This window comes from Lynx rufus, unplaced genomic scaffold (genome assembly GCF_022079265.1).
Source record: "Lynx rufus isolate CCGP_SWC_20201006 ecotype Redwood Valley unplaced genomic scaffold, mLynRuf1.p SCAF_5, whole genome shotgun sequence".
Taxonomy (NCBI): Eukaryota; Metazoa; Chordata; class Mammalia; order Carnivora; family Felidae; genus Lynx; species Lynx rufus.
Genome location: NW_025814867.1, coordinates 54,579,798 through 54,594,363, shown reverse-complemented (window position 1 = coordinate 54,594,363; position 14,566 = coordinate 54,579,798). Strand labels below are relative to the sequence as shown.

Below are 14,566 nucleotides of genomic sequence, written 5' to 3'. Positions count from 1 at the left end.
GAAAATGTCCAGTGACTAATTAAACTGAAAGTTAAGTTATTTAATTAAAAAGAAATTTGAAAGCACTTACTAGGTTAGAAAGAAATGGTATATACTTATCAGAATAAAACAGTTTTTGCCATATGGCAATTCTATAACTAAAAGAATATTTTTTTAAATGTTTTTAGATGAAAAACCTTATTGTCCCAGAGTAGTGCTGAATATAGACTGTTCTATTAAAAATACAATATGAAATATTTAAGATGTATTGCTACAGGCCATTAAATCCCTACTCACATTTACAATGACTAAAGCCTGGAATATTCATCTTGAAAAGCAAATGCAAATAAGTGTGCACTTCTCCAGGGAAGTCATAAGGTTTGATGACATGATGTGAAATGGATAACTGGTCTTTGGTTTAGCAACTAAGACCAATAGATTATCTGTCAGCTGCTCAATACTGGAGCAGAACAAGGAGTGCAATAATGATGGATGGTATGGTAAAGAATGTGAGTCTCAGAAATACAGACTATTGCTATGGTGCCTTTCACTTCTGTACAAATTAGAAAAAGGCATCCTTACCAAGTGATTGTGCCTAGCTTGGGAGCAGACAGTTCTCTTCTACATTAGAAATAGTGTGTCTCTATCTGGTATCATTGTACAATGAACATTTTATGTAATTATTTGCAGTAGCCCAGACTTACCTTCAGGGGCTCTGTGCCCAGTAGCAGACAAGAACTCCCTTGTCTTCTAGGAATGGAGGAAAGTAAGTAAGTCTCATTTTTAACAGACTCAACTACCAGAACCTTCCCTCATTCTAGACAAGCTGGAGGCAGCTAAGGTTCCATTAAATTGGGTCCTATTCTCATTAAACAGAGAAAGGGAAAAAAATATTCTCCAGAAAGACCAAGTGATCAAAATTTTCAGATTTGCTTCTCAGATGTAAATTATTATACCTTCACTTTTTAAGCACAGCTTTTCCTAGCACAGATTTCAAGTTTATTGAAAGTATATCAATGTATCAATATGCACAATTTTCTCTACACAAATATTTACTTAAAGTGCTTTGTAGAGAGGCCTATAATTATAAAAGAAAGCTACAAATGGTACTATAATGCCATCAACTATTTTTTTAAATGATGGCTTCCTTTGTTTTAAACTTTACCTTTGAAGATTCTTATTAAAAACAGATTATAACTAGCCATCACCAAAGCTTGGGCTTAACTTAATGTTGGCTAAAAGTTAACGTTGGCTAATGTATTAGGTAGCCTTCTAGAATGGAAACACATGACTATCATCTATTCAAACTAAACATACCAACACAATATTGTAAACAAATGAAAAAATAATATTTTGCTATTTAAAATTAAATAACTGTTAATTTAGCAGTTGTCAAATCTGGCTGGCTCAGTCGGTAAAGCATACAACTCTTGATCTCAGGGTTATGAGTTCAAGCCCCATGTCAGATGCAGAGATTACTTAAAAAATAAAATCCTGGGGCGCCTGGGTGGCTCAGTCGGTTAAGCGTCCGACTTCAGCTCAGGTCATGATCTCGCAGTCTGTGAGTTCAAGCCCCGCATCGGGCTCTGGGCTGATGGCTCAGAGCCTAGAGCCTGCTTCCGAATCTGTATCTCCCTCTCTCTCTGTCACTCCCCCGTTCATGCTCTGTCTCTCTCTGTCTCAAAAATAAATAAACTTTAAAAAAAATTTTTTTTTAATAAAATCTTAACAAGAATTAAATTGGGGCACCTAGTGGCTCAGTCGGTTAAGCACCCAACTTCAGCTCAGGTCATGATTTCACTGTTCCTGAGTTCACACCCTTTATCGGGCTCTCTGCTGTCAGTGCAGAGACCGCTTCAGATCTTCTGTCCCCCTCTCTCTCTGCCCCTCCCCATTCCTGCTTTTTTTTCCCCTCTCTCTCTCAAAAATAAATTTTAAAAACTTTTTAATTAAATTAACAATTGTTTACAGATTAGGAAATTATTTTAGTTATAAAAAAAAAACACCGCTTCAGTATAAAAAGAAATAATGTTAACACATACACACCACATTTATTCTAAAGTCAAGTCTTTAGTACTTTAAAGTAAAATAAAACCTAAATCATTTTTGCAAATGGCTATGTTGATGCCACCATAACTTCTACACAAGCCTTTCATGAGCTAACAGGCAGAAGTGTTAGAGATTCTCTGCAGTGGGACAGAGATTCTGCCAGCAAAGAAGGGGAGTGGATGAGAATGGCTGCTTGAGAGTCAGCATCTGCTCTAACTTCTAAGCCCAATTCTTTTTTAACTGCAAGACTTCCTTAGGTAAATAGATCTACCTACTGAGATTTCCAGCATAGAGTTTCCAAGAACAATACCACATGTCACAGGGACACAACTGTCAGAATCAAATGAGAAACTCCAAGTCCTACTGAGCGACCTGAGAAGACCAGGCAATGTCCATCTAACAATGCTATCCACACTTCACTGTTGAAATTATGAGATTTGTGGAATTTAAACCAGAAGCTGAAAGCATAGGGTTTGGAGACAGATAGCTCCAAACCTGAATCCCACTTTCAAATTCTAGTTTCACCACCCATGAGCTACAAGAGAATGTGGGTAAATTACTTAACTTCTCAGTACCTTAATTTCTACATATATAAATGGAGATATATAGTACCTACCTCAAACACTGTTATAATTAAAATCAGATAATATATATAAAGTACCTTAAACACTGCCTGGCATATTAAACATATTCAATAAATGTCAGCCATTGTTATTATTATTATTATTATCATTATTATTACCAATAACGGTGGTTTCTTTATTTCTCCTCTGATCCAGAAACTCTACTTCTGGAAATCCACCTACAGTAGATTTCTACAGTAGAAACACCGCACAAACTACAGTAGAAGCACAAAATTATTATAATTATAAAAATATACAAAAATTATTATTATTATTATTATTATTATTATTATTACTACAATGTTATTTACAAAGGTGAAAAGTTAGAGGAACCTAAATGTATACCAGGAAGAAAGCTATTGAGTGATTTATCAAACAGCCAGCCATTCAGTATAATATTAATGTATTGCTAAGAAACACATTAGGAATATAATAAAGAATTATGGAGGGGTGCCTGGGTGGCTCAGTTGGTTAAGGATCCGACTTCGGCTCAGGTCATGATCTCATGGGTCATGAGTCTGAGTCTGCATCAGGCTCTGTGCTGACAGCTCAGAGCCTGGAGCCTGCTTGGGATTTTGTATCTCCCTCTCTCTCTGTCCCTTCCCCACTCACACTCTGTCTCTGTCTCTCTCAAAAATAAATAAACATTAAAAAAATTAAAAAAATAAAAAAGAAAGAAATAGGGGCACCTGGGTGGCTCAGTCGGTTAAACGTCCGACTTCAGCTCAGGTCATGATCTCACAGTCTGTGGGTTCAGGCCCCGCGTCAGGCTCTGTGCTGACAGCTCAGAGCCTGGAGCCTGCTTCGGATTCTATGTCTCACTCTCTCTCTGCCCCTCCCCTGCTCATGCTCTGTCTCTCTCTCTGTCTCAAAAATAAATAAAAACATTTTAAAAAATTTAAAAAAAAAGAAATATGGAGGAAAATGACTTTGTGTTTATAGGCTTATAAAAAGTGGGAAAAAAGCCAAGATTTAAAAACCAAATGTACATCATTATAACAATGTAAAATTATATTTAAAATGCATATAAAAAAAGATAAGCAAGTAATACACCAAAATCCTAATAGTGGATGTGACAAGAGAATGGGGTTTTGAATGACTTTTTTTCTTTTCCATACTATCTATCACGTAGTCACATTACTTTTATAATTTTAAGGTTAATTTATTTTTAAATATGTTTAACTTGCTAAGACATATCTACTAAATAGGATTATTCAAATGATAATAAAAGTTAAACCACAAAAATTCATTACTGAAGTGGTTAAAGTTCAAAACAGAAATTATGAACAATCAAATACTAGGGGCACCTGGTTGGCTCAGTTGGTTGAGTGTCCAACCTTTGATTTTGGCTCAGGTCATGGTCCCAGGGTTGTGGGATGCATCCCTATGTCAGGCTCCATGCTGGGCACTGGCATGGAGGCTACCTGAGATTCTCTTTCCTTCTCCCTCTACCCCTCCCCTGTGCATGCTCGCTCTAGCGCTCTCTCTCTCTCTCAAATAAAAGTTTTAAAAAATGTTGTTTTCATTTCAAATATTAGCACTCAAAATAAAAATATTACTTTTTTTAGTTTTTGCAAGTATTTTTGTTACTGAGGTACAGTTGACATACAACATTATGTTACTTTCAGGTATCCAACATAAGGACTCAAAATTTGTCTGTATTGAGAAATGATCACCACAATAAGCCTAGTTAACATCCATTACCACACATGGTTAAAGAATTTTTTTTCTTGTGATGAAAACTTTTAAGGCTTACTCTCTTAGCAACTTTCAAATATGCAACACAATAGCATTAACTCTAGTCACCATGCTGTACATTACATCGCCATCACTTATTTTTATTTTACAACTAGAATTTTATACTTTTGACTCTTTTCATCCATTTTGCCCATGCCTCACTCCTGCCTCTGGCAATCACCAATCTGTTCTCTGTGTCTTTGAGCTTGCTTTTGTGACCAATAATGACTCAAGTATCAAAACTTGTGAATTATTTACTTTTTAAACTAAACTAGAAAGGATTCAAATTTATTACTCTAATGTCTTCTCATTTACCTGCATCAGAAAGCAGGGTGGGATTTCTGCTACACCACTGGGAACTGACCATAAGTCTGGGTTCCCCATGAATGTATGTTACACATGAAATCTTATCTGTCACATAAATCACAGTGGAAAGCAGTTCCAAACCAGAATTCTTTGAGGAGTGGCATCACTAGAGATACCTTCCACCTGGGAAGGGAGTAAGCAGCCTGCCTTTCTTCTTCCTATGGCTAACAATTAAATTTTAAAAGCCACCTTTCTGCTTATAAAAAGCAAGGAGAGGGGGATAGAGGGAATCTAGAGGCAACCAGAGACTAGGAGAAGAACCATCTAAAAATCATTCCACTTCATCACAATGGAGACAGCTTCTTAGCAGATTGGAGGCTAAGAACTTCATTTAATGATTTTCTACTCAACAGTGCTAATAGGAAGTTTATTTTTTAAATAAATTTACTTGACTAAAAAAAAAGTCAATCTAAAAAATAATATTGACTATATAAAAACACAGAAAGTACTCAAAAATGAAAAAAATAATGAATAGGCTTATAGAATGATAGCAGTTGGGGAAATCCTGCTCTAAACACATGGGCTACCTGCCTTTTTTCCAACTGTGCCTGCTTTTTACTTCCTCTGTGTCATTTTATTTTTTCTTCAACTTGTAAAGTCATCTTCTCATCCTCCCTCCTAATCTCTGTCTAATGAAATGCAAGGATATAATCAAATGTCAACTTCTCTTCAAAATTACCCAAGACTCCTCACGCTCCCTTAGTCAGGCCATCACCTCTTTTTTTTTTTTTTTTTTTCAACGTTTATTTATTTTTGGGACAGAGAGAGACAGAGCATGAACGGGGGAGGGGCAGAGAGAGAGGGAGACACAGAATCGGAAACAGGCTCCAGGCTCTGAGCCATCAGCCCAGAGCCTGACGTGGGGCTCGAACTCACGGACCGCGAGATCGTGACCTGGCTGAAGTCGGACGCTTAACCGACTGCGCCACCCAGGCGCCCCAGGCCATCACCTCTTATAGGTAGCCCAACTGTACCCTGTAGCTCTGCTGCGAAGAAGCTCATCTCTCCAAGTAGATGGAATGTTCCCTGAGGGCAGAGAATGCACTGATTCATCTTTAGGCAACACAGAGAACATAACATTGTTTTCCACATATGTCAGACTATATAGAAAATGTCGGTTTAATTGAACTGAATTTCTAAACAATCTGTTCAGAAGATGTTCAGTCATGATCTTGCATGCACCTACACAGAGGCCCCTAGGCACAAGACAGAGGCTGACTAAGAAGGAAACTACCCCTCCTTTTTTGGCAGAAATGGCAATGTGTCATTTTAAACCAAAGTAATCTGAATTTTCTCTTAAATCATAAGGCATTTGTCCTCACTAAATCCACAGGCCTCCTGTACCTCACTAATGTGGGAACTCAACATTTACTAAGAGCAGTTATAATGTCTGAAAAGCAGATCATTCATCATGCCACTCCTAATTCAATAATTCAGAGCTATATCTTATTTCAGAAAGGATCCAATGAAACTTACATAAATATATATACCACAACAAGATAAAATGACATATCTGAGAGGAGAAAGAAAAAAATAAAACAAAGGAAAACTGAATGTAGGAAAGATAAGCTGTCCTGGGAGTGAGGTTCATATGCCAAATTAATGTCTTCTATAAAATTCTGTATATTTGTTAGAGGCAGGTCAAAGGTTCATATCTAACATTTCTAGTAGCCAACAAACACAGGGAGAGCCAGTCACATGACTCAATACCCTTAAGATAAAAACAAAAAGCTGTCAGAGAACTGTCTTTCCCTTGGTCCTCATAATGTACAAAGTCCTCAAGGACATATCTGCAGTTGATTTGTTGGAGAACTTTGGACAACCATTCCTCAAAACAACCCTCACAGGCAAATGACAGCACACAGTCAATAAATGCAAATAATGGAAAAAACAACAATCAGGCCAAGGAAGGGGTCCAGGTATACAGCTCCCTGCAGGTCTAGATTTATTAGAAATAGATTTTATTCTATCTAGACTAACCTAAAATCCAGAGGCTTCATGCATTCGCTTATCTTTAAAATTATAAACAAAACCTGATGCACGTGTCCATTCTTCTTGGGGATATGTCTGTAGTTTTACAACATCCACAAAGCATAACTCAAGAAAAGTTAAGAACCATTGGTCTAAAGAACTAGACTATATATATCCTGCAGGCAACCTTCTATAAGCAGTTTCTCCTCCTCACTTCTGAGAAGTGAGGAGCCTGAAGACTACTGCCCCAGAAAAGCATCTCAAGTACAGCTTCTCTGATGTGAAGTGTGGTGCTCTAAGCTTAACCACTGGCCAAGCTGTGTGTCAACTGTATGATACAATGATATATGACCTTTAATACAGTAATGATGGAACACATAACAATCTGTTTTTCCAGAGAGGTTTCAGCCATGAACAGCTGCCTCAAAGGATTGGTGCTATTTCTTCTGCATAATGTAAAAAGTAAAACGAGTCAACAAAAAAAAACAAAAACAAAAACACAAACAAAAACACCTTTTGCCTATAGATAAAAAATACAGATAAGCACACACATACACACACACACACAAAAAAAAACATTTTTTCTTGATAAACATTATTTTTTTAATTTTAAAAACAACCTTTCCATATCAGGGCACCTGGGTGGTTCAGTTAGTTAAGTCTCCAACTCTTGGTTTTGGGTCAGGTCATGATCTCACAGTTCATGAGATCAAGCCCCGCATCTGGCTCTGAGCTGACAGCATGATGGAGCCTGCTTAGAATTCTCTCTCTCCTCTCTTTGTCCCTCCCCCCTTGTGCTCCCCCCAACCCTTAAAATAAACGAGCTTTAAAAAAATCTATAAAAATAACCTTTCCACATCAGTTGGTATAAGTTGAGCTATTTTTTTTTACCTTTTCAATGTTTTAATCTTTGTAAATATTTTGTTATACAGAAAAACAATCACTGCCATAGCTTTAGACACACACACACACACACACACACACACACACACACACACTCAGAACCAACCATCCACCCACAGTATCATGGTTAGAATGTTTCAAGGGCACAATGGCATCAAGTGAGGAAGCTGGCCTGTATAACCACTGAGACAGGCTCTCTAAGATGTCATCCATGTAGAAGTCATAGCTCTCCAGAGTCTGGTCCTCAGCATAAGTCCAGAGATAAATCTTTGTCAAAAATACACAATTGAGTAGACTCCAGAGAACCAACACATGCTAAGAGGCTGAAGTGTAAATCAGAATACCAACTTACTAATTAATCACAGGGAATATTCCTTTTCACTAATCAGAAAATTTGCCCTGGAAACCTGGATGCTGCTTTCCCAATGCTAAGATACCTGAACTTCTGAATTAATAACCAGTTTACCACAAGTTAGAACAAAGAGAGAGTTTGGGGGATACCTAATAAATTATCCATATCTAACATATGCCTTTCTAGTGATCAAAATTGTGACTTTCATAGGAAGACTCTCTCTTCTTAAAATATTGTTGCCCTAACAATGCAGACTTCTTGGTCTCTAAGCTTTCTTTTTCCACATCATTTTCTCCATTCAGTATTTCTCTAGACAGGGTATAATACAACTGATGGAGTTGTACCTTACATGTATTATTATCCCTATTTTTCAGATTAAAAACTCCCAGATAAAGTTGACTAAGCAACTTGTCCATGATCACAGCCAGTATAAGGCAGAGCAGAGATTCAAAGCAAGATCTCAAACAAAAGCCTGTGCTTTTAACTTACAGTAAATAATGCCTTCAAAGTGTCTTTCCCTGGGCCTCCCACCTCCCAGTCTGATTTAAATGCTTTTCCTCAGTGTTCCCATAATACCCTAAGCATGCTCCAGCTGTAATTTTTGGTTACAGATCTATCTCTCTACACTGAAACCTTGTGAGGATAGGAATCATGTGTCATTCACCTTTGTATCCCTAGTGTGCTATCTATCTAGGCAAATATGCAAACTAATTTGTCCAGCAGTTTAATATAAAAATCACCAAAATGAAGGCCTTGAACTTGCCTTACAAAGGTCACATCTTAAGCCCATCAACAAACATCTCATCTAAAAAATGGGATGAAATGTACATATACAAGGTGACTTAGGTCTTTTCTATGAAATTTAAAAAGCAGTATCATTACAGATGGGCCCTCATTTTTTATAGCCCATCTTATTAGTTTGAATTATTAGAAATAAAATTAAAGTCCTCATTTATCTTCTCACACACATATATAAATAATAGGGAGTTCAGAAAAATCTTCCTCTTTTCTGAAAGGAGACAACTATCATCTATACCAAAATCAAACAGTGGCACCCTCCTCTGGTGAATGTTAAAGGAGCTAAACAACACAAAAGATGACAATTAGATGGGACTTTCCTTGAATGAAAAAAAGCAAGAGAGAAATCACCTAATATTATTTGTTATTATCACATTCCAACAACTAAATAACTACCTTTTATATCACTTTTCTTATTTTGCCCTAAAAAGAAGTCAAAATGAATGAACTGGCTACATACTATAAGAGAGTACCTCTTATAGTATGATTACCCTATTTTTAAGGAGAGTACCTATGCATGTAAAATACTTCTATTTAAATAAAAACATTTATCATGTCCCTTTTCTGGATGATGCGTTTACTGGAAGATAGTACTGGAAATTTTTCAACCTGAAATCTGTTTAGGTCTGCGATTTTCAGATTTTAGAATACCAACTTAACAGAAAATTTTAAATACTCATTCACTTGCACGTGCAGGATCAAAACATGCCAATACAGCACACTCAGGCAAGCACAACCCAAAGTTTCACAACACTAATATTACATCCAGAACTTTAAATTAAAAATAAAACTGTGCTTTTAAGACCAGAAGCAGATTATCAGCTGCCAATTTTAATTTAAAAATATATAACAAATATAAGCTTTATTAAATGATTTATAATGGTCTAGGCATATACAATAAAAACATAGGCATTCTGATCAAACCAAGAAAACAATTCAGTCATTATATTGGCAACATTATCATTCAGGTATGTGTCTTTCCAGGCACACAGCACCTGTTCCCTCAATTAATTTCATATTTTTCACCTATTATGTGACCAAGGGGAAAAGAACCCCACACTACACGAGAAGCTACAAAATTACAACCAGTAAGAATCCTTCATTTTGAAAGACAGAACATAGGGCTAGGGTGGATGGAAAATAGCAAAATCTGATCTCAGTTCTACCAAAGAAATTTTCCCACTAAGTTTGTCTTTCCTGGCAAAGTTGGTTTAAGGTAGATGGGTACACTATCTCGGAAAGATTAAGAGAGTGTGGTGGGTGAAATGACTTTGTATCAAAGACAGAATGCAAATTAGATAACCAATTGAGCAAAACAAAGGCCAAAACACAAGCAATTCGTGAAACAGAATGACATCCAGACTTCCCCTACAGCTCACCAGAGACCAGAAGGACCAAGAAGAGAGTTGGAGGGAAAGTTGGATGCCAGCACAGAGCACGGGAGGTGGGGTGGGGTGTTAATGAAATAAGGGTGGCGATGGGGACTGGGGGAATGAATATGAGTAAGAAAGTATGCTGCAAAAAAATTAAAAACTACAGCACTGAAACTCTTACAAACTGCCAATTGAGAGAGATGGTGTGGCTGGCCTGGTGCGCTTGAGAGAACGGCGCTGGAGCCACATTTGCCACTCACTTCCCCTGAGCAGATGCCCGAGGACCAGAGCCAACCCTCGCCCGACCGACCTCCAGGAAATATGAACCCCGGCGCGCAATCAAGGTGCCGCAGAAATGCGGCAGAGGGACCTGAACCGGCCTCCAACATCATCTCTTGCTCCCAGATGAACACCAAATAAAGGAGTTTAGAAGGAGGGAGACGTCTGCGCGCCCACGCTGACCAGGACTCAGGGGCGAGATCTGGGCACCCGCCGCCTCTGCAGGCATTGCCACCTCTGCAAAGGCCAGAGGCATCTCGGTCCCGCGCCACGATCCAGCTAAAAGCAGACGACCAGCGAGGCGCTGCTGTCAACTGGCCCGATTGCACGTGCAAAGTTAATGGAGTTGGGAAGAAGCGCAGAGGTGCCCCTCGGGTTCCTCCTCTAGGAGAATGCAACGGGAAGGAGTCAAGGCTTCCTTCATCTTCACTGAGCCCTCACTGACTCGGCTCTGCAGATTTGGTCTCTTTTCCCTAAGAGAATCAAAGATATTTTCTTCCTTCTTTATGCCTAAGCTTGGCCTCAAACCCTAGAACAGGGGCGCTGAGGCCCTGGGCCAAAGTTCCCTGTAGAAACCATAAATTCTCCCCCCCCCCAAAACTAGCACAGTCATTTGCTGAGTTCTGATCCTGGGAAACCTCATAAATTATGAGGTACAAAATAGGTTATGGGTGACCCTCCGTCCCCCAAATTGGCCACTGAATCCCAAGAGGTCTGGAGCCAGCACTATTTTTTAGCAACTTGAGCCACATTTGGATCTAATGTCTTTGTCCAGCCCGGCACCAGGTCATCACCACGCCCCTCGCACCCAGTTCTTACCCTGCTACGCACACATCCTGTTTACACACACCCATTCAAACAAAACCCCAGAGAACTCCTACCTCGCCCCCATGTCCGTCAAAGATCCCGAAGATGGACGGGTGCGTCTTGTTGGCTAGGTCCGTAAGAACTTCGAATCGGTCCTCCATGTGGTCTCTCCGGCCCTGGATGGAATACACGGCCACGTTGTGGCTCTTAAACTCCCAGGTCTTGGAAAACTCGGCCTCCAGCACGTCGAGCCCCCCGAGCCGATCATTCTGCATGATCTCCGCCACCTTGCCCTTCACCATCTTCACCGCGTCCCGGCTGGACTTGACGATGGTCTTCACCTCGTCCGTGTGGAAGAAGTAACTCCACAGTGCCAAGCTGATGCACAGCAGGAAGAGCGTCTCGGGTCTCAGCAAGAAGTAGCGCATGATGCGACCCAGCAGAGACAGCAAAGTCATTGTATCCTCTATCATTTATTATCGCTACAGCCCCAACCACCAGCAGCGACGCGCGCCCCGAAGGCTCGCCGGGTCCCGAAGCACTGCGGGGACAGCCCGCGGGGAGGGAGGCGGAGCAGCAGCCGGGGGTGGGGGGAGGAGGCTCGCGGAGCCGGGCAGGAGGCGGACGAGCTGGCTGCTCCCAGCCCGCACGGCGAACAGAGGCAGTTTCCCTTTTGTCTCCCGGCCTCGGCGGCACGGAGGCCCGCGCCTTGCGCACCGGCGCCTGTGCCCGCGGACCGCTCCGCCTCCCTTCCCGCGCCCCTTTGTGAGGCGGCGGCCGAGACGGCAGCGGTGGCAGCAAAGCAGCAGCAGCGGGTGCCCGGGCTGGGCTAGAGGAATCAAGTTAAAGTTGCGCCGGGCGAGTCCACCGCGGTGGGCGGGAGAATTCGGGGGCTCTGGCGCCCGCGCGGCCTCTCCGCGGGTGCCCCCTCGCCGCTCTGAGGAGCGGATCAGCAGCAGGTGAGGCGCGGGGCACGAGAGCCCAGCGGGCAAGGGATGCACGTCCCCTCAGTCGCCACGACAGGGGAGCGTAGAGCCGGCCGAGCGCTCCGATTCCTTCAGACACCCCGGGGAGCCCCAGAGAATAAAAGTTTTGCGGAAGCCTGGGCAGAGGCGGGGGTACGCTGAGCCGGGCGACGCAGCACAATCCGCGCTGAGCCGCAGGCGGCCGGCGGGCTCTGCCTGCCTCTCCCCAGAACCTCCCTTCTCCGCTCGGCACCACTCGGCTCCGCTCGCGCGCTCCCTCCTCTGGCCCCGACTCGCGCTCGCCCCGCCCCTCGCGCTCTCGCCCCGCCCCGTCCCGCCCCTGGAGCTGGGACTCCAGGCCCGTGGTGCTCGCGCGGAGCTGTCAAAGGCTGAGGAAGCTCCGCCGCGACTGGCGCGCTTGCAGCTCCAGGCGGTTCAGGCGAACCGAGGGGGAGAAGAGGGGCGCGTCCACTGCCCAACTCGAGTAGCTGTTCTTTCCGCCCTCCTGTGCGGGCTCCCAGGACAAAATAATACTGATTCGGGTAGTCTGAACGTTGGTTTTCTCGGGAGCTACTGTCACCGGCTGGAAAGCAGAGTGCCGCACGTGAGCGTTCCCCCCTCCGGCAGGCAGCACGGTAGTGTGGTCCCCGCCTCGCCAGGCATAAGGCAAGCGAGAAGGGACGCACTTATCCAGGCTCGCAAAGCGGGGCGAAGAGGATCCGACCATTGGGCTCTGTGACAGAGGCCTGCCCGGATCTCACGACAGGCAGAGAGCGAGCCTGAGGCCTACAAGCCTCCTCAAGATGGGAAAAGACCCTCCCGAGAACAGCGGGATGTGAGGACTCGGAGACACATGGAAGTGCGCTCTGAGAGTAACCTCGGGAGGGGCGAGGATGGGCTGGCGTCCCTGAGGACTGCGGCCGCCCCTGGAGCAGAGGACGTAACCGCGAAGGCCTTCCGTGGTCTCAACCCTTCCACTGAAAGACACGAAGCCTACTAGTGGAGCCCCGGGGCGCTCCTGACCCCGCCGCGGGGCGAGGGCTGTGACTCGGCTGTTGGGAGTTTCAGGATCCCTTTGAAGCTCCAAACTTGAGACTTCCTACCACCTCTTCAACTATCGCGGGAGAAAGTGAAGTTAGGGCGGGAGTCTTTCGATGAGCAGAAGTGAAGGGTCGAACGGGCTTCCAGAATCCGTCAAGGATAACTTTTTGAAATATGGGCAAGTGTCGATAGCTTTGAAGATTTGGGGGGAGGGGGGGAATCTATGTACAAATACAGCTTAAAACACAGAAAGAAGTGAGCTTTAAAGGAAAATATTCACTCTCACTACCCCTGTCCAGGAAGAAAAGTGCTGATCTGCAGCTTCCAATCCGCTAAACTGGAGAGTAGAGGCTGCCTGATCCAAGCCCAGCCAGTGTTGGTCTCCCCAAGCATTCCTACCTTGGTACGATCTCAGCTACGGTTTTTAAAAAACAAAAAAATAAAAAGGAAAAAAATACTGAGAGGAAATACACCAAATTTTTCATTGTGGTTAACTACAGTAGGTTATATGTGATTTTCATGTTCTGCTTTGGACTTTTGTCTGCTTTCTACAACTTTTCCAAAATATTTACAAAAGTATAGATTGCCATCATAACCAGAAAAAAAAAAAAAACTTTGACATTTAAATGGCATATACAATATATTCTCAGTTATATAAACATGCATAGAAAAGGAAGGAAATATGAAGAACTGTTAACTATGTTATTCTTCACAACTAAGATATGGCCCCCTGTTCTGCTTTGAGCTTTTTTGATATATTCCACCTGATAAACAATTTTGAAATAAATTAAGTCACTGTGTTCAAAAGTCATAAGTCATGAGGTTCCAAAATGAGATCATGAATTCAAAAGTCTTTAGGAACTATAAAGCAAAAGTAATACATTAGCGTTGTCATGAAGACATGAGTTTACAATATTTCTTACTGTAAATTAGCAAATGAGTTTTGGGTGTATTATCAGTTTCTCAGTACATGAATCTTTCTCTAATAGCAAAGGCAACTTCCAGATAAGCTGATTAAGATTCTGGAACTACAAGTCGAACTAGTCCCTGGAGCAGAAGTAAAATTCCAAACCTACGGTCCCATCCAGCCTGTCCACAAAATTACTATATTGATGATAGCAGCAGATACTCATGAGAGGTATGACTTGTGTTTCCTCCATACCTAAATAAAAAAGAGAAAGGACCATTCTGGTTTCTCTGGAGATTAAATAGCAAAAGGAGGGCTTGATTTGATTAATAAATCTAGATATCCTATGGATTTTGTAGTGATATGCTTTGACATTTATATCTAAGTAGTTCATTTTTGCGAAAAATCAATAAAAC

General features: G+C 42.0%; 2 protein-coding genes across 2 annotated transcripts in view; one reads left to right on the top strand and one right to left on the bottom strand.

The window, feature by feature from the left end:
- Window positions 1–12,406, bottom strand: part of PPM1L (protein phosphatase, Mg2+/Mn2+ dependent 1L) — a 295,465-nt gene extending 283,059 nt beyond the window's left edge. Inside the window, exon 1 of the mRNA XM_047099679.1 lies at window positions 11,312–12,406. Within this exon, the coding sequence (XP_046955635.1) occupies window positions 11,312–11,710 (399 nt within the window). The 5' untranslated portion in view covers window positions 11,711–12,406. The remainder of the gene's footprint in view (window positions 1–11,311) is intronic.
- On the top strand, window positions 12,210–13,122 carry LOC124527165 (uncharacterized; the record flags this gene model as incomplete). Its single annotated transcript, XM_047100414.1, is given in 2 exon segments — window positions 12,210–12,887; window positions 12,889–13,122. Coding segments are annotated over 2 exon segments (831 nt in total), but the record flags the coding sequence as incomplete, so codon positions are not given.
- Between the last annotated feature and the right edge of the window lie 1,444 nt (window positions 13,123–14,566).